The 23,478-nt window shown below is 33.4% G+C and overlaps 1 protein-coding gene across 1 annotated transcript; it reads left to right on the top strand.

The window, feature by feature from the left end:
• The first annotated feature begins 2,405 nt into the window (after nucleotides 1-2,405).
• Nucleotides 2,406-23,215, top strand: LOC106461440 (solute carrier family 40 member 1-like). The gene is made up of 9 exons (XM_013921263.2): nucleotides 2,406-2,787; nucleotides 4,380-4,443; nucleotides 7,071-7,141; nucleotides 13,504-13,663; nucleotides 14,540-14,782; nucleotides 15,041-15,250; nucleotides 20,531-20,701; nucleotides 21,249-21,671; nucleotides 22,137-23,215. The coding sequence occupies exons 2-9, from the start codon at nucleotides 4,392-4,394 to the stop codon at nucleotides 22,508-22,510; spliced, it is 1,704 nt and encodes a 567-aa protein (XP_013776717.1). The 5' UTR covers nucleotides 2,406-2,787; nucleotides 4,380-4,391; the 3' UTR covers nucleotides 22,511-23,215.
• The last annotated feature ends 263 nt before the right edge of the window (nucleotides 23,216-23,478 follow it).

Raw genomic sequence — 23,478 nt, 5'->3', positions numbered from 1 at the left:
AATTCTTAAATTTGGGAAAACATCTTCACCATATAAAATTATATATGTTAACAAATCAGTTGCAACCATTGTTTCAAGAAAATCGGTCTGTGTTCTTTTACTTACCAACATTCTACAGTCTTTACTTTCTCTGTACAATTCTGGTCCATCAATATCACCTGGATAGCTCTTTGCTAAGTTAGAACATTTTTCTTGCAATTTTCCGCCTTCGAAATCTCCAGAAACAATATTTTGCACATCTAGTGGAAATACAAACCGTGAATCTAAATCTAATGAGCGAGAAAATCTGTTATTTCTGTAATCAAGCGATCAATAACACCCTTCATGATGCGATAAATTTCCTGTTCAGCAGTCAATCCAGCATCAGCTGCATTTTCACCTGGCATTCGTTTACGACGTATTTTTCTTCTTTCAATGGTCAATCTCCATGTTTCACATTGATTCTTGCCCATTTTAAGTGCTTCTTGACAGGACTTTTCATGTGATTCTGTCAAATCCTCTTTCAAAGAATCCAGATCAGCAGCTGCTTTTCCAAAATTAATTTTTGGGTTCTGAAGACGTTTCTGCACTCGATTGATAGATGATAAAAAATTTCTCCAAAAATGCCAAAGTACAAAAAAATCAAATGTAAGCATGAGTTGCAGAATATTATGAGTACCACATTTTGTTTCAGCCGTGTTGCCATTCTCACTTAATTGCTCTAACAGTCCTAGCAATTCATCCAGTTTTCATGTACAACTTTTACTGATTTTTTTCTTGCACTCCACCGTGTTTCTGATTCACAGAGATCTTAAGATCCTGCTGCAGTTCGTCCCATCGAGTTGTTGAGTGAGCAAAGAAATTATAAATGGCTTCAATTATACCAAAAAAGGTAATAACTGTTGTTTCCTGACTTGCAGCATGAAGACATGCTAAGTTCAAACTATGGTTGTCACAGTTTATAAACACTGTTTTTGGATTTTTGTTCAGAATTCTTTGTTGAACGCCTGACAGATGAAAGCATTATCATAACATTGTGAACAACAATCACTCAATAAAATTCCATCCGCTTCTAATTTTGTGCTTATTGTTTTCTCAGTATTGGCAGCGTCTTTTTCCTTATCTGTATAAAGTCAATAAATTACTATTTGACTTCTACTTTTCTTGTCTTAAAGTCAATGTCAATAAACCGAATCACTTGGGCCAATTGCTCACGATGGGGTAAATCAGATGTGGAATCAAACAGAATACCATAGTATTTGTTTCTACGAATTGCTGGCAAACAATAATTTCGCACGTGTGAAGCCCCCCCCCCCATTGCCCCCTCTTGCAACGCCACTGACCTGAGCTGAAGGGTTAACTCATTAACGGTTCTTGGTGCTGAACCTTTAACAACGCAAATTACCATAGCTGTTTGCTATTGATTATGATGACGAGGATTTACATCCTGCAAACTGAAATGTCCGTGGCTACCTGACAGACGATGTTTGTCTTTAATTATGCACAAAGCTACACAAGGGCTATCTGTACTCTGCCCACCACGGGTATCGAAACCCGGTTTCTAGCGTTGTAAGTCCGCAGACATACCGCTGTGCCACTGGGGGCCAGACGATGTTTCCCTGTCACTTTATACTTCGTTCTTCTGCAGAGGTTTTTACCTTCATATTTTCTACCTTCGCTACAGAATGTTCAAGAGTTGTTATACATATTATTCTTTATGTTTATATATATATATATATTGTTGCGTGAGCGAGGTCACGTGACTAATGTCACGCCACTTCTCTCGAACCTTCGGGAATAGACGGGAGATTACTAGATATAGGGTAGCCTGGTATATATATAAGAGGGTGACAACGTGACGAATTAATATGTGTGTAGACAGTGAGTAATTGATCTGCAGTCAGAGAGTATTATTGAGCACGTTCGTTGTTATAGCGTTTGTTTTAGCGCGATTGTTGAAATTAAGTGTATTGTAAAGTTATATTCGGAAAGAATAAACCAGTTTTATTAAGTAAGGACTTGTGTCGCTAAAGTTTCGTCGGAACGAATTTACGGAAAATCAACTAACAAACGGAGACGTAACAATATTATGCCTCGGTTAATACCGATAACATGACTTAATAAAAATAAAAGGAAAGTTAAAAGTCTTAAATAACCATTTAAGCCGTTTATTACTGAAAAGTAGTGGTCTATTTTAGCATAATTTTCAAATGTATTTAGTAAATCGTGTTTCCACCTTTGGGATTGGAAGTCCCAGCATTCGATTAAAATAGCCCACGCGTTGGAGGTGGGTAGTGTTAACTAGCTGCGTTCCCTCTAGTTTATCACTTCAAAGATTAAGGACGGCTAGCGCATGTAGCCTTCGTGTAGTGTTGCGCGAAATCCTACAAACTAAAGGTTTCCTTATCATGTTTTTATTACAGCAAAATCTAACAGTCTCTATCCACTCTTTGCCTAGCTTTATCGAATTGTGGTTCTTTAATGATACGAATCGATTTGAGACAAAATAGGCAGTGACATTACGAACACCAGTTTACACAATGTTAGGCAAACTTCGTTTTTTGGAGCTCAAAACATTTGTACGAGTATCGTCTACGAATAAGGTGTTCACGTGACGGGAACTAGTTTGTTTGTAATTAGTAGTTGTGAAAGAACTGAGTGGATTAGAAAGTGTAGTAGTAGCAACACGCCTCTTATGACGAAGCGTCTGATAGTCAGAATGATATTATGTACTCATAGTCATAAAAACACAGTTTCTTATAGAAAATAGTGTCTTTGCAACAAAAGGATCTCCTTTTTTATTTTAAGGTATGACAATTATTTTGTATTAGATATACTTATAGAATATTGTCATATTTTTTTACCCTTAAGTTAATTTAATTATTTACTTTCCAATCTTTGCTTATTTTCTTATCTGCCATTGTACGTGTAGTTTCTAAGGCCTAAGGGTATAAATTAAATAAGCTTAATGCTCGATCTGATGTTTGTCACCCTTTCAGATTCATTTTAAATCTAACAATTGGACTCCTGAAGTCCTGTATTTGTGTTATTATTAGTTACAGTTAAACAAAAATCCTTGTTTGTGTATCATAGATCAAATCGGTATGCATTTGGTTTTAGACCTACATTGTTTTAGTTTTACAGAATGATGCAATAATTAAATAATAAATTAACTGATACATTGTAATTTATATAGTCTGTTTGAGTGGATCCAGAGTTTAAGTATTGTCACATTTGATTTCTGAGTCGCCATAAGCTGAAATAGTTTCTAACTTTTAGTTGGTGGGATGGTGTTTAGTAATGGTCGGGGACCAACACTGATTAGGTGTGACACGCCCTGTTTCTCACGTACCTGTCGAAACAACATGCCTGTGAGCGGCATGGCTTTCCCTACATCAGATAAATTATATTTTTTCCTGTATAACCACAGAGACACAATCGTCCATTCTCTCTCTTTCTCTGAGACACAAATTGTTTTAAAATATTGTGGGAGAGGGGCATACGCTGGCCTCTTCCAAAATGATCGGGAACCAGAGTCCTTGCTCCTCATTCTTTGTTCCTACTCTTCTGACTTTGTGAAGTGACAGTTGGCTCTTGTAAAGTTTTACAAATATCGGTTTCTGGAGGGATCGGTCTATTATTAAAATCTACTAAGTAATATAATGTAGAAAATAGGTTGATTTTCAGAGTGATTTGAAAATATTAGATGCTATTTGAAGTCAAATTCAAATTATGATAACTCATCTGTCCAGACTTTCAATACGAACCATAAGTAGTTTTTTCCCTTTCCCTCCCTGTATATCTTTCATACAATAATATATTAGGAGTCAACTGATTGGGAAATGGTTATTGTGCAATTAGTATAGTTAAAGTCCCCTTACAACACTAAAATCCGGAGTTCAATTCCCCCGTGGTGGACACAGCAGATAGCTCAATATGGCTTTGCTCTAAAACAACAAACAGTTTAGTTAAAAACTCGTGCTTTATTAAAAAATTTCTTACGTCTATTTAAACTAGAGTTACTTAATCAGATAAAAGTAAACAGCGGATATCAAAGAACTTGAAATGCAATCATTATATATGACAATTTTATCGTTTCTTAAATTGCTGGGAATAAAACAACTCCTGAAACCTTCTCTTTAAATGATAAACAACTAAAATATAGTCATTTATAGATAGATAAGACTCAATGCAAAAATCAAACACGGATAACTTATTGTTAAGTTAATCTAACGTAAACTGAGTATTATTTATAGGAAATATACTTCATGGTAGTTTTCCAACTGAGATGTATTGTTACCAAAAGTTTGAAAAATAATGCTACTTAATAAAGCAGCACAGATATTTTAATTGTCGTATTATATATAAAAACATAATAATTGTAAGTTTCAAAAAAAAAGCAACCTTTCAACATGGCTGAGAATGAAGAGACAACCCCTCTTCTTGAAACCGAAAATCCAGCGGGTAAGTTTCTGTTTATTTATACATGTTTTTGTTTGACTATATTTTACTCTGTCAGATTTTTAATTTTAGAATGTCTTATGTAGCAGTACGCAGCGGAAATCCAAATTATATACATAAAGACAACTTTTCAAGCTTAAGTAAAAAACGCTATTTACAGTTTCTTCGTAGATTCACTATGTATGATTTTGTTTCGCACCTCACATAGAAATATAAAACATTTTTACTGTATCAATTATTAAGTTAGTGTATTATTTATTGTTAACTGTGTTTTTATAATATCTTTAAAGTGATCTTTTTGGAAGACTGTGGAGTATATAAAATATTGTGTTGGAAATAAGGCTTAGTTTTATCAATTGATAAGATAATAATGAAACTAGGTCAAGGTCCGCGTCATATACAATGATAATTGTGATACCTCATAATGGTAGCCACTAAAATATTAAAATTAGCATTATTTCCAGCGGAAAAATGTTAGAATAAAATAGTTTGAAATTATAAATAGGAAGGCCATCTTAATCTCACGTTCATTACTAAGATACTTCAATCTTCTAAAACTAAGACTATGTAAATTACATAACACTTCTGAGGAACAGGTATTTGCTTAAAAACACACTCAACTTCAAGATATGAGGGTGAGAGCATGACTGATATGATATATTACCTTTCTTCAGAGTTATGTAGGTTATTTGGAACTATACACTGTAAAAATGTACTATTTTATTTAAACACCACTGATCGCATAAAAAAGAACGAAATCCTTTATTAAATTAAAATAAATATGTGTGAGTGTGTGTGTAATGTTTAACGATCTTTTAAAACTACCTGTGTGTTCGTTGTGTTCCATTTATTATCTCGTCTGAAAAACGCAAATAAAATAATATTTACTTGCAGTGCAAGCAAAGGCGCCTACCGGGGGAGGGGAGGGGGCAGAAGTAAAGTAGCGCATGACCTCTCACTTTTATACTAAGTTAGGCGTCACTGTACATGTGCACATTAAATTATTAAGAAATAAAAATTAACGTGACTTAAAAGACCGGTCCTTCCAATGAATTTGTAGCCTTAAGAGGTACGTTAAAGACCCTACACACACATATATATGTATGGTTTCAGTAGATGAATACAATGTTTCTGGCTTTGGTGCAACAACAATTACTCGGTCATTGCCTTATTCGTCTTCTTTATGTTCTTTAATAGCTACAGATGACTTTCCAATAAACTATTTTACTAAATTACGAAATAATTTATGGATACGTAAATAACAGGTCACGTACAACCCAAAGAATATATTATCGTCCTTAAGTGAATCTATTCAAAAGCTTCCACTAGTATAAAAAGATACAAGAAAAATACCAATATTACTCCAAAGTACAAAAATCAGCTATTAAAAAAATACAATCAATACAGTCGACCATACCCCAACAATTAACCCTCAAATTACCGAAGTCGTTATATACCCTACATTGCCAATGAGGTTTATATCATCATACAGATTTGTCGTATGTTTATGTCTGTTACAACACTCAGTGTAGAAAATATAGGTTTAAATCACCCAATTTATATACATAGGAAATCTCAGCAATAATTAGTGGAATTAATTGCAATTCTGGTGGTATTTGGTGCTACTCGTAAGGAACCTTCTGACCAATAAAGTCATGAATCCGAATGCAGTTCATCCGTGAACATCTATTCTTAATATTGTCTTTCCTAACGACGTTTGAGACTTTGTACAATATCTGAAGTTTTGGCCTTTGTTCCTTATGCAAATCTTCTTAATGGCCAATTAAATGCTACGTTCTACCACGCCAAACACGTACTTTGTCTGCAACTGGTCAGACGAAACTACACCTTTGTGCGATCAACATGAACGATTTTCGGTAATATAATATATTAACACATGTAAGTGTGTATGAGACTCATTGCAAACAAAAACCTAACTAGAAAGTCTAACTGACTAAATATATTCCCATTTTGCACATGTGTGATTTACTAATAGAATATGTAGCCTAGCACACGAATCTTACTCATTAACTACCGTAACTGCTCCAACATATAAATATAATAAGGACGAATATTAGTCGAACTTCTTCAGACAGCAATAATATAATATTCTAACAAACAGTCTCTAAAATTGGCTTTTGTTTTACAACACCGAAAAATAATGTTCATAATTCCACACTGGAAAACAAATTCACGTTTAATTTAGTGATGATAACATCATTGTTATTATTATTCCATTAAAATCTTGTCACATTACACATTAATTTCATAGTATAAACAAAACAATTCACACAAGCTGCTGCTACATTCTAGACACTAATGTTTATTTATTTTTCAAGTTAATAACACATTTTATCTGTATTCATTCACATTAAATGACTTATTCCTTTGAAGTTAGTATACTACAAAATGATGATTTGTCTAATTTATGCTCAAGTGATAGGATTATATTTTCTGTGTGTATTGGTTTTGTTTGTACAGTACATCTACAATTATGTGCTTCGAATACGTCGCGGTTAAAATTCTAGAAGGATATTATGCAAGTATCACAACATATATCATTGCAGAAAAATTCGTTTTTAACCCACTTAAAATTCAGTTTATGGTTCATAATAATCTTATCATTTTAGACAGCACGTTTTGGGGAAAGTTGAAGACACCATACTTCAAAATGTATTGCAGTCATGCTTTGTCAGCTTGGGTAAGTTATACTTTATTTTTGATAATGACATTTAAAACCAACTATATATATAGTATATAACAAATGCAATTAACAATGTGCATATGTGTTTCCAACAAATATTCTTTATGACCATCACGATATCACTTTTATGTTATATAGCATTTTAGATGTATGAAAATTACTAGAACGATTTTGTTCACGTGAAATAATCTCAAATCCCAGATAAACATGTTTATCGAATAGTTTTCATTTGGCTACAAGTAAAACTTGTAACTACGTAATAGTAATTAAACGTATGCCTATGCTGTAGTGTTATTCTTTATATGTAATAAACCCATATAGTGGGAAAACATTAGTTAGTACCTAAAGTAGTGTTATTCTTTATATATAGTAATTCCAAATAGATGGAAAATATTAGTTAATAGCTACCGTAGTGTTATTCTATACAAAATAAGTAGCCCGGCATGGCCAAGTGGTTAGGGCACTCGACTCGCAATCTGTGGGTCTCGGGTTCGAATCCCCCTCATATCAAACATGCTCGCCCTTTCAGCCGTGGGGCGTTATAATGTGACGGTCAATCCCACTGTTCGTTGGTAAAACAGTAGCCCAAGAGTGGCGGTGGGTGGTGATGACTAGTTGCCTTCCCTCTAGTCTTACACTCCTAAATTAAGGACGGCTAACGCAGATAGCCCTCGTGTAGCTTTGCGCGAAATCTAAAACAAACAAGATAAGTAAACTTATTAATCTAAACAGCGAAGTAGGGATCGTGAAAAAAAGTACAAAAACAAGTTGAATCGAAATGCAAAGATTATATTTACATGCCTACAGCCCCCCCCCCCCAGTGGCACAACGGTATATCTGCGGACTTACAACTCAGAAACCGTGTTTCGATACCGTGGTGGGCAGAGCACAGATAGCCCATTGTGTAGCTTTGTGGTTAATTCCAAACAAACAAACATACATGCGTACAACTAGGGACTCTAAAAATTAAGCAAAATAGGCTGGAAATAGTGTCTATATTATTTCCAGCCTAGTTTGATTACATTTTTTAGAGTCTCTAGTTGTAGGTTTCAAAATATAATCTCTGCATTTTGATACAACTTGTTTCTGTATTTTTTTGACGATCACAATTCCCCCCTTTTTAAATTAACAATTTTTACTAATTTCGTTTCTTATTTTTTTTATGACTGTTCATGGAGAATAAATTTTAAGCTACATACGTGCATATGCATTCAGTTGAATGTTACAACAGTTTACTGCTGCATTGGCTTTTTTCCAATCAACCATTATTTACTGTGCCTGAAGTTTCGTATAAACGCGAGTTTAACAAGCGTAGAGTACAAAAGAAGCTGCTAACAACAACATCGCATATATTATTTATTTATAGCCACATAAAAAATCAACTTTCAATAAAAAATAATAAACTTTTTAAATAGGTCACGAATATTCACAGCATTGCAAATAGTATATGTGTCTAATTTTTGGTGCAAAGTACCCCAGCCGATTTTGCTATAGTCTTGTGAAACAAATGAATAATATAATAATAATAATACTGATATTACGCACTCATAATTTCAGCGAAGTACGAAAATCAGTAGAGTAAATAACCACTCACAAAATTAGAGAAATATACTATGGTAATCGTCTATTGTGAGAAAACTCAATGAAATAGTCCCAAAAACCATGTACGACAAAGTACAACAGTGAACTCCAGAAACAATGAAGAACAGCGAACTCGAGAAATGATGAATCCTCAATGTGGCAGTTTCCGCTTAATGCGCTATAAGTTCACAAATTATTTTCTAATTAATGTGTATTAGTAAAACACCGGATTTTTTCAATGGCGGAAAGTAAAAGACTTAGAGAAATTCTTCAGGGCGAAAAAACGAAGGTGCTTCAATTTATTTTAAAACTACCCTTTGACATAATCAATACTGCATTCATTACTATTGTCCAGGTTGCAGTAAAATATTCGTAGCTGATTTTTCTGTAGCGGATTGTAAAACTAATCAGTAATAATAATGCTGGAGACACTGTTATAAATATACACATTGTTTATTCTAATAAATCGAAGCATTTCCGATTACTATAAAATGGAGCATTTCTGAATAGTATAATGGTGCTTAAATGGCTTCTACATATCTGCGATGCTTGAATGGCTTTGACAAACTTATGTTGGTAGCAAAGAAGACTTTCAAGAATCAACTTAAGAATATACATGTACATACAACCTTCGCAGGAGTTTGTTTAGTAGCTGTGTGTGTAGATTTTGACGCAATATACCTAACTGGTTTTGCTGTAGGCTTCAGTTCTTGAATAGCTTCGAAGAAAAACTTAGCCAGTAACGATAAAAAAGGTGATAAAATCTCTCCTTCTCTTTCAAGAATCAACGTAAAAATAGTCCTATGACCTGCAAAGGAGTTTTTGTATTAGATTTGTTCAGGTTTAAATAAAATATTCATAGCCGTTTTTTCTGTAGGCTTGTAAAAAGAATAATATGAATAATAATAATAATATGAAGAACAAATGCATGAATTTTGAATTTTTCTAACAATCGTAAAATCAACTTTTTTTGCTATTATCAATATTTTAGCACCCTTAGCCATTAATATAGAAGATCTTCAGTTGTTTCATGAACAAGTCTGCTTTTTGAGATAATTTTTGCCCGTATGTTCTATTAGAATTTTTGCGGAATTCCTGGGCGATCCCTATTATGAACTACTGTCGTGGTTCATGACATATAATAAACCCGTATAGTGGGAAAATATTTGTTAATAGCTACAGTAGTGTTATTCTTTATATATTAGAAGCTCATATGGTGGGAAAATATTAGTTAATTGCTATCGTAGTGTTATTCTTAAAAAAAAAACAATATAGGAGGGATATATTACTTAATATCTACCGTAATTATAAATCGTAAACGTGAGGGTCAGTTATACATAAATATGCAATAAGTAACCTCTAGGTAGCTTGCCCAAAATTTACGAAAAGAACAAATGTTTATAAACAGGGAGGACAGGGTGTGGGCGCAAGTCATGGTTTAATATTTGTTTATAATATGCTGATCTTCATAAAATATAATAATGACATACTTGTATTTTCATAAAGCTTTCATCTTATATCTACCTCTCCAAGATAAAGAATAACTACTAATTAATCCAAATATTTCAAGATAGAAAAGTTTTAGTTCAATTAAAACCTAACTTCATGAAATATGACCATTCTTCTAATGAGTGCTAAGAATAATTCCATTTCTTTTAAAGGACTGTTAGTTTGCCAAATTAAAAAATTTGCACACAAAAAATCCATAATTAATTTATTTATGTTAACATCTTTAGATGAAACTTTCTTACTGGCCGTTAATGCACGGCCCGGCATGGCTAGATGGTTAGGGCGCTTGCCTCGTAATCTGAGGGTCGCGGGTTCAAATCCCCATCCCAACAAACATACTCGACCTTTTAGCCGTGGGGGCGTTATAATGTGACGGTCAATCCCACAATTCGTTGGTAAAAAGAGTAGGCGGTGGGTAGGGATGACTAGCTGCCTTTCCTCTAGTCTTACACAGCTAAATTAGGAACGGCTAGTGCAGATAGCACGCGTGTAACTTTGCGCGAAATTCAAAAAACAAACAGGCCGTTAGTGCACGTGTACTCTCGTTTTGTGGAAACTGTACAATGAAGTTAGAAACATATTTTTTTCTAGATTAACAGCAGTTACTGATTATTATTGTTTTTTACTTCACTAATATAATGATTATTAACTCTTTATAACCGAATGAAGTTATCAAATATTTCATGTAATGAATTATATCTTTTATATTATGTAATACAATGTTCGTAGGTTATCGCTTCACAATATTAGTATAATTACAATTGTAACGGTAGGTTTGTGAATATGGAAAACCCCAAAAGTAATTTATACTTTTCAGTAAAATTATGAAAATAAGCTTAAAAATATGGGAAATAGAACATTTTGCTTTTGTATTCAAATTCAATGAAAAATTAAATCAGCATAATGATTCTCATGTCTACTGATAATTTAAATTATGGCTCAGAATTCAAACACAACACAAAATAATTTTTTCCATTATGTATTTAACTTGTGGTAGTAAAGCTGTAGACTATATCGATACTTTTAATTTTATCCCATTTCATACTGTGATCAGTAAAAGAAACGTAGTTAATAACGGCAGAGTCAAAATATTTTCATTTTTAACTGGTGATTTATGTTCACTAATCGGAGTTTTTAATTAACGTCCTGTTTCACCTGTATAAGAACCAAGCGCGGTCCAGTGGCTGGTTTGCCAGACTGTGGATCCGTGATTCACACCCCGTTACCGCCAAGGGTGTTTTATGAAAGTGACAGTCAAACCAGAAGATTCTTTTAGAGTAGTCCACGAATTGACATTGTGTGATGTTGACTAACTGCCTTTCTTCTAGTATGTATCTTCAGAATTAGGGACAGCCAGCGCAGAAATTCAATAAAATAACAACACTTGTATAACAAGTCACAATTGTTGCAATCAATTTTGAACACAACACCAACCTTTTTAAATAATAACCTGTCCATTTTACGATGGGCAAAGTTTTGTTGTGAGGAGTTACATATTATAAGCGACTTGAATCCTTACCGAGCTGAGAATTCTAAATAATTTTCACTGATACTTTGAATATAAGGGAATGGTCAAACAATTTCAAAATCTTGTGTGTTACTTGATATGAAAAATCTGTAATCGCTAATTAAAATTCTGCTATATTAAACACCTTTCATTTCACGAAAAGTTTAATTGTATTTACTCTCATTTTATATTAAAAATTCTGTAAAACAGACATGAAAACTGTAGTATAATTAGTAAAACAGTATACCAAGTACTGTTGGGGAGCAAAATTAAATTATTGATTTGGAAGAATGTATTATTAAAAGATAGAACGCAAACGATGTAAAGAGCTCGTAGTAGTTGGACTAGAGGCTGGTGGCATTATGCAAATGAAGTTTGTATGTATTATGTGTTTGTATTATAAAGCAAATTATCAAATAAATGTTCATCTCAATACTAATATTTTCAAACTGTGAAGCTGTAATCCTATTTTCTTTAAAACAATCTCTAGTGGTATATTTTTAAATAAAAAATATTTTACCATAATTAAACGATTTTCGTAAAAATATACATAAAAAGCTTAGCTTTCAACACAACGCTGACGAAATAATTTGCACATAGAGGCCGGAGCAGTATTGAATAGTGAATTTTCGCTCTCCCCTCCCTAAAGAAACAATAAAAAAAGAAGTTTCATATGTTGCTTTTTGTGGTAAAATACTTTACCGATAAGGAATTTTAAAATTTTAATATTTTTTCAGCACATCTACCAGTAATTATAAGATCAATATCGACAGTTAGAAAACTTACACTTAAACCAACGACTGTTAAACACAGAAACATATATATATATATATAAGCAACACTCGGAGTTTCATTTGAGTTTTTAAAAGGTATTTATGTAGTATAATATTCAGCATAGAAGCAAAACATGTAACTGAACAGAAGTTGTAGAACGAGTATGTTTAAAACACATTGAATACGGATAAGATCCCCCAGTGAGCCAGCGGTATGTTTACCCACTTACTACGTTAAGATTTGAGGCTCGACTCTCCACGGTGGAAAGCGCCGAAAGCCCATTGTTTAGCTTTGTGCTAAACAACAAGAACGTGTAGAAATAAGTAGAATAATATGTAAAATCAAGGCAAACTAACCTTTTAATTGTTATAAGCCTTTAAAAGAATTTTCTCACGAATTGCCAGCTATGTTATTAGGCACAAGCGATTACTAATATGTATATATTTTTATGATTGTAATCTTAATCTCAATATCATTGTATTTTTAAATCACATGATTAATTAAAATTTTTCAAATTTATTGTCCCTCGGCTTCTGTCTTAAATGTGGTGATTTATGTTCTATATGTTGCCTACGGACTGCAAACATAGATCTAAGTGTATATAGATTAAATATATTAAAGTTTTATTGAAATAAAACTAACTGTTAAATGTTTTATTAAGAAGAATATTAAAATAATAATGATTTTACTTAATACATATGTTTTTGATGATCTACAGGAAATGTTAAGTACTTTGTCGCGAAAGAGATATCTTTCCCAGGTTATGATATTAAACGTATTAATTTCTGTGTAAACTGTTATCCACCTGTGTTTCAGGTGTCTGTGAATTAGAGTATCCCTGTTAACGGAGTATTTATACTTATGTGTATTGTATGTGGTCGAAAAATGTATATTTATAATTTACAGTTGTATAATTTGCGCCAGTAAAGATGCGTTTACATTATTTTACTGGTTTAAATCTACAAATTTTGTACATTGTGGATTGCAGGGAGACCGTATGTGGACCTTTGCTGTTGGTCTTTACTTAGTTCAACTGTATCCTTCGTCATTGCGGGTAACTGCTATTTTTGGACTTGCAGCTAGTCTGTCAGTCATCATCCTTGGAAGCTCTATTGGTAATTGGGTAGATCGCAATCCACGGTTGAAAGGTAAGTATTTAGAATTTCAAAAAAGTGTAATTTAATAAAGGGAAGTTTTCGGGGCGAACTTTACAAGGGTTTTGTCTGTTTTTAAGCGCATGACCGCACAATAGGCTATATGTACGTTGCTCAATGCAGGGATTGAACGTGAAACTTGAGCATTATAAGCCCCCAAACCTACCGCTGAGGAATTCATGTAAATTAAAAAAAGCTGAAATGTTCAGAATAAAAGTATTTATCCGAAAATTCAAGGTTTAGGAGTTTTTTGTATTATTTATCAAACTTAGCTTCTATAAAGCAACTTCTGGACAGGATACGAAACCCGTCTAAAATAGTAAAGAAGAAAGAAAATCTGTGCGAATTCTGAAAAAAATACAGTTTAAGTAAAACATCATTTTAAGTTCACAACAAAATGAAGCCTTGAATAAATGAGTCTCACTGTTTATTAAAAGCTACCATTAAATTTCACCAATTGTGAAATATGTTGTAATGTTAATAATCCGGTTTAGGCTGTACTTTGAGTATATTGGTTTATATTATTGTAATTTGTGGTAGTGTAACAAAAGGAGTACTTTCGAAGGGCATCCGTCTGATGCAAATCAAATTGAGTCTTGAAAAACCATAATTATTCTTATATACACACACACACACATAATTATATATATATATATTCGCGTACATACACACAAGAAGTCGGAAGACAACACTTATGGCTCATATGATACAAGTTAGAAGACAACACTAGTGGCTCTATGGTAACAGAAAGTAGTGTTTTAGTGACTCGGCATTGCAACGCTTCCCTCGCTTTCTTAGGTTTTGAAAATGCCCATAGATACATTGTATCTGGTATGTCGAAAGACCTAATAGATTTGTTTGTTATTCCAGCCGCCAGGAATTCTCTGATAGTCCAGAATAGCATGATTGTACTCTGTGCTGTAGGATTGTGTTTGATACTTCTATTTCCGGACTTTGTCAAGTCCACTTGGCAGGGATGGCTAGACGTGGTGGCCCAGATTTATGTCATCCTCACCGCCGTCCTCGCTCAGGTAGCTTCAGTGGCTAACACCATCTGTGTAGAGAAAGACTGGGTGCCTGTAATCGCAGGAGGAAACAACCAACTATTAACTGGTGACAAATATTTGTTCGATCTAGATTCATATACTAAACTAATAAAGCAAAATTATTTTCATAAGTGTAAAAATTGATACATTATTCTAAAGATGATAACCTTAACGACAAATTGAATTGGTTGTTAGGTACAATACACAACGTATTGGTGTTATTTTCACTGATCATAAATTAACTCAGTAGACGGACTTTTTTAAATTTTTGTACGAGATTAAAAAAAAAAGTGACATAATCATGCATTTATCTTTATATTTTCAGAAATGAATGCCATGATGAGAAGAATTGACCTGATAGCCAAACTATTAGCTCCACTACTCGTTGGTCAGATTATGACCTTGTCATCCATAATTGCAGCCATCTTTTTAGCGGGCTGGAACTTTATTGGAGTTTTCTTTGAATATTGGTTGCTCTGGAGAGTATATAAAAGTGTTCCTCAGCTGGCAGTGAAGGCTCCAGCAGAAGTCCCAGGTAGAGAATTTCAAATTAGTTTCTTCTCATTTCTCTTTTGTATTTTAAACAGGGGGTTTTCGTGTTTCTTAACAGCTATTTTCAATGAACATGCAGCAATGATAAATACATTTTACTAGTTCATTTTATAGTTACACGCAGTACGTTTCCGCACAGTTCAATATGTTTTACAAGTTACTTATGTACCACTAGATGGCGCAAGTGGAAACAAAATATAGAAATTATTAGCACAGTTTTTAGTTCACAATATATCTAATCATTTTACTAGAATTGAATAACAATATGTTTCTTTTTTGCTTTTCTTTTATAAAAAAAACCAGGAGTTTTCGTAGGCATAACATTATTTTACAATATTACAGTCGTTAAATCTAGGTACAGTCTTTGGTGGTAAATATCCTTAGTCATAGGATTTTTAGCAAGTATATATTAATAAGAAATGAAATACGTTATTAATTGAAAATAGCAGTATAAGAGATTTGTGTATTTTTTATCGGTTTTAGAAAAGTTTAGCTCTGATAATTTCTGCCGTTAGAGATGCTATTGGCGACGATTTTGTTTTTTGTTATATGTATTGTCAACATTACTAATAAAAATATTGTACCAGAAGAGAGGCCAATAATTATATACATTTCCACGTGTTGAATACGTTGTTTAAGGGACTTGTAGAATATCAAAATTAGTATGTTGCAAATGTTGATGTTTTTAATGAAAATCTCATTTCTCTTCTATAAGAGCACTAAAATTAGCATAAGAATTGTGACATATGTAAAACCTGATAAAAGTCAGTAAAAGGTCTTTACAACTTGAAGTAGGTTTCTAAAGTAACTGATAATTATTTAAAGCTCTGGATACAACTGTGGTAACCAACAAGCTAAGTATTGTTTGTTTGTTTTTAATTATGCACAAAGCTACACAAGGGCTATCTGTGCTCTGCCCACCACGGGTATCGAAACCCGGATTCTAGCGTTGTAAGTCCGCAGACATACCGCTGTACCACTGGGGGGCTCACAAGCTAAGTAAAGCAAGTAAGAAAAAGTGAAATTAGACTGCATGATTGTTAGTTATTTAGATATGTGAGTTTAACAGAGATAAGGAGAATAATTTGTCTTGTCAATAAATCCAGACAAATTATTATCGTCTTGCTGGTTATACAGTTAAAATGATAAATGTTTTCGAAACATTATCCAAGATAGTTACAGACAGTTTTATTAGTAAGTTAAATACCAAAATTGTCGAGACAAATGCGAATTTGATCTCCAACTACTACCAGGATAACACTATACCGTGAGCAACTACAGTCTTTGTATGGATTGGATTCCACTGAAATGTGGCTCCACCATGACAAAACATTGAACCACAAGGCCATGTCAACAACCAGTTCCTTTGTAAAATAATGTACAAGGGGGAATTCATGCTATACCTTTCACAGCATTTCCCAAATATTTCTGCGTCTATGGATTGCTCAAACGTCGTCGTCTGCGCACGGTTGATGGACTTTGGAAAGCATATAAAGAGCGGGAGGAGTACATTGATATTTGTGTATTGCGAAAACGTATTTTGCAATGGAAAATAAGCTGGTTTCCAATAGTCCATAACCAGGGATATCATATAGAACACCACCGGTGGTGTAAGAAGGGTCTATAAGGCCAGGCACCTATTTTACCGTTATGATAGATCGCGAAAACTCCCATGTATAGCAATAATTAAACAGTCCCGCATACGGATTATTTTATTATATAAGTTTGTTTGTTTGGACCAAAGTCACATTGGGCTATCTGCTCTGTCCACCGTGGGGAATTGAACCTCGGATTTTAGCGTTGTAAGTCCCTAAACTCAGCACTGCCTCACCGGGAGAGCTATATTTTATTTGGTAGAAATATAACTTAAATTATATCCTAGAGTCTGTGTTATTTTAATTAATGCTAAATCTCGCAGAGTTTGTTTCCAATTGTTTATGCCGTAGACACCTATCTATGAGTTATAAAACATTATATAATTCATATTAAATATGTTGCTTAAGCGTTCATATATCTTTAAACTACTATTTTCTAAAATTATGGCGTTAATTATACGAGCCCCTTCTTTAAAATAGTCCATTTTAAAAATAATTTCCTCACCAACAGTTTTGAGACATTATACCATATGATTTCTGCCTCCATATCTTCCTCCTTTAAAGGCCCGGCATGGCCAGGTGGTTAAGGCGCTCGACTCGCAATCTGAGGGTTGCGGGTTCGAATCCCCGTCACACCAAACATGCTCGCCCTTTCAGCCGTGGGGGCGTTATAATGTGACGGTCAATCCCACTATTCGTTGGTAAAAGAGTAGCCCAAGAGTTGGCCCAAGACTAGCTGCCTTCCCTCTAGTCTTACACTGCTAAATTAGGGACGGCTAGCGCAGATAGCCCTCGTGTAGCTTCGCGCGAAATTCAAAACAAACAAACAATCCTTCTTTAAATATAAATTTGAATAGAGGCTCGCCGTGCTTTTACTTCTTTCCAAAATTAATTATTATGACTTTTAATGTTTCATTTTCTGTACAGTCCATTCATAAGCATTCTTCAACGAAGGAACTAAAATATTCAGTGAGGCAGTTTTGTACACAATATAAATATCTATCATATGCCCCCCACCCCATTTATAATTACTGTAAAATGTTTTCCTTGCAGTTTTATCCTTCCGTAATTTCCATATATATTCAAAGGAGAAATTATTTAAGTAATTAAATACACCTTTAAGTGAGTGTTCGAAACATGTTATAGACAAGATTAATTACAAAAAAAAGTTTTAAGAAATGTTAATCTTCCAGAAACGTTCATTTATTTTATTTATTTATTTTTTTGCTTCCATATTAATTATATCGGTAAAACGTTAACTTATGTTTTATTCAACAGAAAATATATGGTGAATGAAATTCCTAATAAGTTGAAATTGTTAGTCCAATACAAAAACCGAAAACAGAACCCAATCACCATCTAAGCTCACAATAAAAAACAGCATTTGTCTCCAGATTGACTTTTAGTCTTGATATCTTCACAAAACGTTCAAATATAGAAAAATCGGAGGATAACTGTCCCTAAATAAGATGTATATAATTTGTAGTCGATGGATCACATAGTACCTAATTATTACTACTCGCCATATACTTTTTAGAAAGTGTTAAATGATTTATAGAAACCAGTTGACATATGATATAATCTACGTAAAGTAACCTTGTTATAGGGGTCAAAGTTAAATAAATTGTACAGATATTTGATACTGCGTAATAGATTCAAAGAAATATTGCTCATGATTTCATCATATTGGGCTAAACATTGCATGTAGTTAAATAACTCTCAACTAAAATAAGATATTTCACTTCTTTGGAAAGATCTGAATTCATTTATCAGTGGAACTAAACTGAAATATATAAATATAATAAACCTTGAAACCTAAAGAACTGGAAATGTGCGATTTTTTTAATTGTTTGTTATTAAACACAAAGCAGCATAATGGGCTATTTGTGCTGTGCCCACCACTGGTATTGAAACCCAATTTTACCACTACAAGCCCTCGGACTTACCGCTGGACCACAGGGAGATGTATTAACTTTGAATCTTCTGAAGGAAATTTTCTCAATGGGGTAAAAAAAATAAAAAAAACTTGTCAAATATGACTACATGTCTTAGCGTCAAAATAATTTATTCAATTTTGATCAAGTGAACAATTTCTAAGTAGGGTACATAAAAAATATATCATGTTATCTATAAAATCCGGACAAATAGGCTATTTACGCAAAATCTAGTTTTCTTACTTAAAATGGTAAGTCTCTAAAAATTTGAAATATTTTTCCTCTGAGCAGTGCCCATAAAATGAACATTTCCTACAGCGAAGATGAACAGTTTTTCATTTTAGGTATTTAAAAATCTTTCTTGTGATTAAAAAATATAGTTTGTGAAATGACTCTACAAACTACCATGAAGACGCATAACTTTAATCTCACATCTCGCAAATTGCTAAGTAAAAATTCATGTCGCATATAAGAAAAGTAACACAATTATAGAAAACTAAAAGAATACGCACTCTATTAATTATAATGGTAATTATGAGGAAATGTTATAGTTTAGAGAATGACACTCTTAATCCTCACTAGAACATTTCTAAGACCGCGTTATAAATTTAAAGTTCTGAATTTAAATTTGATGCCGAGGAAACGGCTTGAATGGGTAATGAAGAAAACTTTATCATAAATATACAATGTTTCGACAAGATTATGATATCATCAGGTACGAAACGTTGTACGTTTATAATAAAGTTTGCTTCATTACTCGCTCAAGATTTCTCCAAAATTTTAAGTACGTTTGCGGTTCATATTAGAATAATACTTCTGAGAGAATCTTATAAGAAACTACAGGCAGCTGTGTCAAGTTTATTTTTATACATTTATAACCATAAGCAAAACTTCTTCTTTTGTTTTAAGTGGTGAAATACGTTATAATTTAAAATATATCAAGCAGCACATGTAAAATTCAAACTAAGAAAAGTGAATTAAACGTAAAAAATAAAATCGACCTACTTCAGAAGAAAGAAATGTTATTTTAATTAGCATATAAACCTGACTTATAGATGTAGTTGAAGTTCAATATCTTAAGCTTTTTAATTTATATGTTTAATCAAAACTTTCCCCAATGGCTCAGCAGTATGTCTGAGTGCTTATAACGCTAAAACTGAGTTTCGATACCGGAAGCGAGCATAGCGCAAATAACCCAAAGTGTAGCTTTGTGCTTAGCAATAAACAAAAGAATCAATTTTTCTAATTACAGGTCGTGTGTAATCCAATTTAAACAAGAGTATGTAAACCGGAAAATTATAACACTTATGATGAATACGGTTTTCATATTTTTTTTTGTTCAAACCGGTTTACATATTCTTATAATCAATCTGGTTTATATCCTCTTATAATTAATCCAGTTTGTTTAGTCTTATTTTTAATCTAATTTACTAAATAACTCTTAAATTTGTTTCGGTTTAATTATTCTTAAAATTAATCGAGTTTACGTGTTATTTCAATCAATCCAGCTTACATGTTCTTATAATCAATTCACTTTACATACTCTTTTAAGTAATACATATTCATTACTCTAATTAAACCGGATTAATTAGAAGATTCCTCTGATATTGCCAGTTATATGTTTATGTTGCGGATTTTCTTTCGAACACAATGGTAATAAAAAATAGAACTAATGACTAGTACCACATAAGGTTCTGTGTCGTAACGAAAGTTTTCCTGTTTCGTCTTTCTTAGCCACAAATTCGGTCGAGCATCAACGTTCCGGCTGCTGTTCGTCTGTGAAAAGGCATTTCCTTGAATTTTTTGGAGGATGGAAGATTTATTTTTCCCATGAAGTCTGCCCTGCAGGACTGGGGCTTGCTTTCTTGTTTATGACTGTCTTAGGTTTTGACAGCATAACTATAGGTGACGTATAACCGGCAATGTAATAATGTACATTGTTGGATGGATACCTTTACGTATTTTGGTGTATACATAGATAGCTACAACATTAGAATTATTTTATGCTACGATATAGACTTACTACAGTTCATCGTCTAAAATATTGAGGCTAGAATCAAGTTGCCAGTTAATATGGTTAAGAAACAGTTGATATGTTTCAGAATGCTTGTTTGACTTTTGTGTATTGTGTTAGTGATATCTGATTTGTCTTGGGCAAATTGATGTTTGGTCAACATGCTCAAAAGACATCTAGATAACAACGTCATCTTGAAAGTAATTTATTTCACAAAGATTTCTTGAAGTAATTGATAATGGCTGAGCCGCAGGAAAACTAGATACCTGCGTTAACAATACTTAAATTCTGTTTATTAATGTAGACAGTGTCGCGTTCTCGTATCTCATCCATATAGAAATATGTTTCGTGGAAATTAATCCAAACTTTTTTGGCTCTTTGTTTAAAATTAATTCAGTCTAAGAATGATTTCTACTTATAGTTTCTCATAAAATACAGGTTATTGCTACACACAAGGGGTATCTGAAGCAGTGATGGGTGGAATGACTGGATTAGCTGGCTTTACAGGAGTTATCGGTACTATCGCATATCCAGCTATGAGAAAACGTGTGGGTCTAGAAAGAACAGGACTGTTTGGCTTGTTTTCTCAAATATGTTGCGCTAGCCTATGTGTTATTTCCATATGGCTTCCAGGAAGCCCCTTTGATCCCTTTTTTACCAAGAACTCTACCACCATCTCTGATAACGTTACCGAATTTTACGGAATAGAAACATCGACGTCGTATTTGAATTCCAATTCAGTTGACGAATCTGCCACACAAGATGATTTCACAACTCTTGTAGAGACTCTGGATATCAGTACAGGTTATATGTACACATCTGTCATCGTCTTTCTTGCTGGAATGATAGCAGCTCGAACAGGTAAGTTTAATGGGATTGTGAACAACAACTTGACGTTAACAAAAAATAAAGTTGCAGTTGTTAAAAACGTACTTTGGATAAAATGTAGATTATTATGTATGGACAGTAGATAGATCGTGCCTCCAAGCATCTTGTTCTGTAATCAGATCAAAAGATAATCAATCTAAATTAATAAATATTTATCTGGAATTTATAAATTTATTTAGATATTTTTAAATTACATTAATGTTTTAAGTTTATTAAGATTATTTATCTTAATGGTATCGGTATTTCTTTAAGGCAGATTTTATTATGATTTGTAGTTCGCAAACGTCTATTTATGAACCAGTTCCTTTGTAAGCGATCTTATGATATATAAAAAAAACTCTGTTCCTTAATGTTTTATATTACTGTTAAATTTTCACACCAAAACATTAAATACGTTGCTTCGAGTTACAATTGCTCACGTTTACAAAATGCTTTCAGGATTGTGGTTATTGGACATGACAGTCAACCAGTTTCTTCAAGAATTAGTAGAAGAAAAAGAGCGTGGAGTGGTCAGTGGTGTCCAGTATAGCCTCAATATGACGATGGACCTCGTTAAGTTTGTTTTGGTGATAGCAATACCATGGACAGAAACTTTTGGGATACTGATTATCTTATCTTTTGCTTTCACATGTGGTGCATGGATATCCTACGCTGTTTTCTCTAATCGTCGAAGGGGACATCTTCTTCCTTACGGAGTGTTGAAAGTTTGCAACTTACAAACACTTGATAGTTCATTAGACGGACAAAAACGTAAAGCACATGAAGAAAAACAAGAGTTTTCTTATCATTTCAACCCTCTTCATAACGCATGACCTAAGGAGTTCCACAGTTGAGAAAACTTTACATAATTCACTAAATTAAATACTTACACTTCTGAGGAAACCAAAACTTCTCCATTTTAGCATAATTCGTAGGTTCTTTTATAAAGAAATTCCCCATAGAATCAACTATAATAGCGATATACAGTAACAATTTTTTCTTGAGTTGTAATTTTCTCTATGTGTATATCTATCTGTTCAGGTCTTTGTACTTATAGTGCAACGTTGTACATCTGAAGCTCAAATGTAACCTATTTCTATGTTTACATAATTCATTAAATAGATGCGTATTTCGTGACGGGTCCGTAAATAATTCTTCTCTTCTTTCCGTTCCGTAATGTTTATTACCGTACCAACGGAAGTATCGGTAGTAAAACTATCGATGTTCCATTTTAACAGTAATGTCTTGATGTTGATGATATAACTAATATAATATCCTTCACTAACACCAGAAATTAAACGCAGTTGCTCAAAATATAAAGATTATGGTTAGAAGTTTATAGAGGTTAAACGAAAGCACGAGTATTTGTGACCTGTAGATGAAAGTGATAATTCATGATGACAAATCCGTGTAGTTACGGTGATGTTTTGTTTTTATCTGATAAGCATCAGAATTCTATACACATTATAAAAGAAAATTCATTTGTAAATATCGTTTTTATGTGAAACATTTAATACCAAAAAGTTCTTGAGGTTTAGCTTTCGGCCCGGCATGGCCAGGTGGTTAAGGCACTCGACTCCCAATCTGAGGGTCGCGAGTTCGAATTCTCATCACACCAAACATGCTCGCCCTTTCAGCCGTTGGGAGCGTTATAATGTGACGGTCAATCCCACTATTCGTTGGTAAAAGAGTAGCCTAAGAGTTGGCGGTGGGTGGTGATGACTAGCTGTCTTCCCTCTAGTCTTACACTGCTAAATTAGGGAAGGACAGTGCAGATAGCCTTCGTGTAGCTTTGCGCGAA

Source organism: Limulus polyphemus, unplaced genomic scaffold, assembly GCF_000517525.1.
Source record: "Limulus polyphemus unplaced genomic scaffold, Limulus_polyphemus-2.1.2 Scaffold960, whole genome shotgun sequence".
NCBI classification, from domain to species: domain Eukaryota; kingdom Metazoa; phylum Arthropoda; class Merostomata; order Xiphosura; family Limulidae; genus Limulus; species Limulus polyphemus.
Note: the sequence above shows the minus strand (reverse complement) of the source record. Positions and strands in the feature narration are given on the sequence as shown.

Coding starts and splice junctions, on each gene's coding strand:
- LOC106461440 (XM_013921263.2), top strand. CDS start 4,392: ATGGCTGAGAATGAAGAGACAACCCCTCTTCTTGAAACCGAAAATCCA. Junction 13,664..14,539: donor TCGCAATCCACGGTTGAAAG/GTAAGTATTTAG, acceptor TTGTTATTCCAG/CCGCCAGGAATTCTCTGATA. Junction 20,702..21,248: donor TTTTGACAGCATAACTATAG/GTGACGTATAAC, acceptor CATAAAATACAG/GTTATTGCTACACACAAGGG.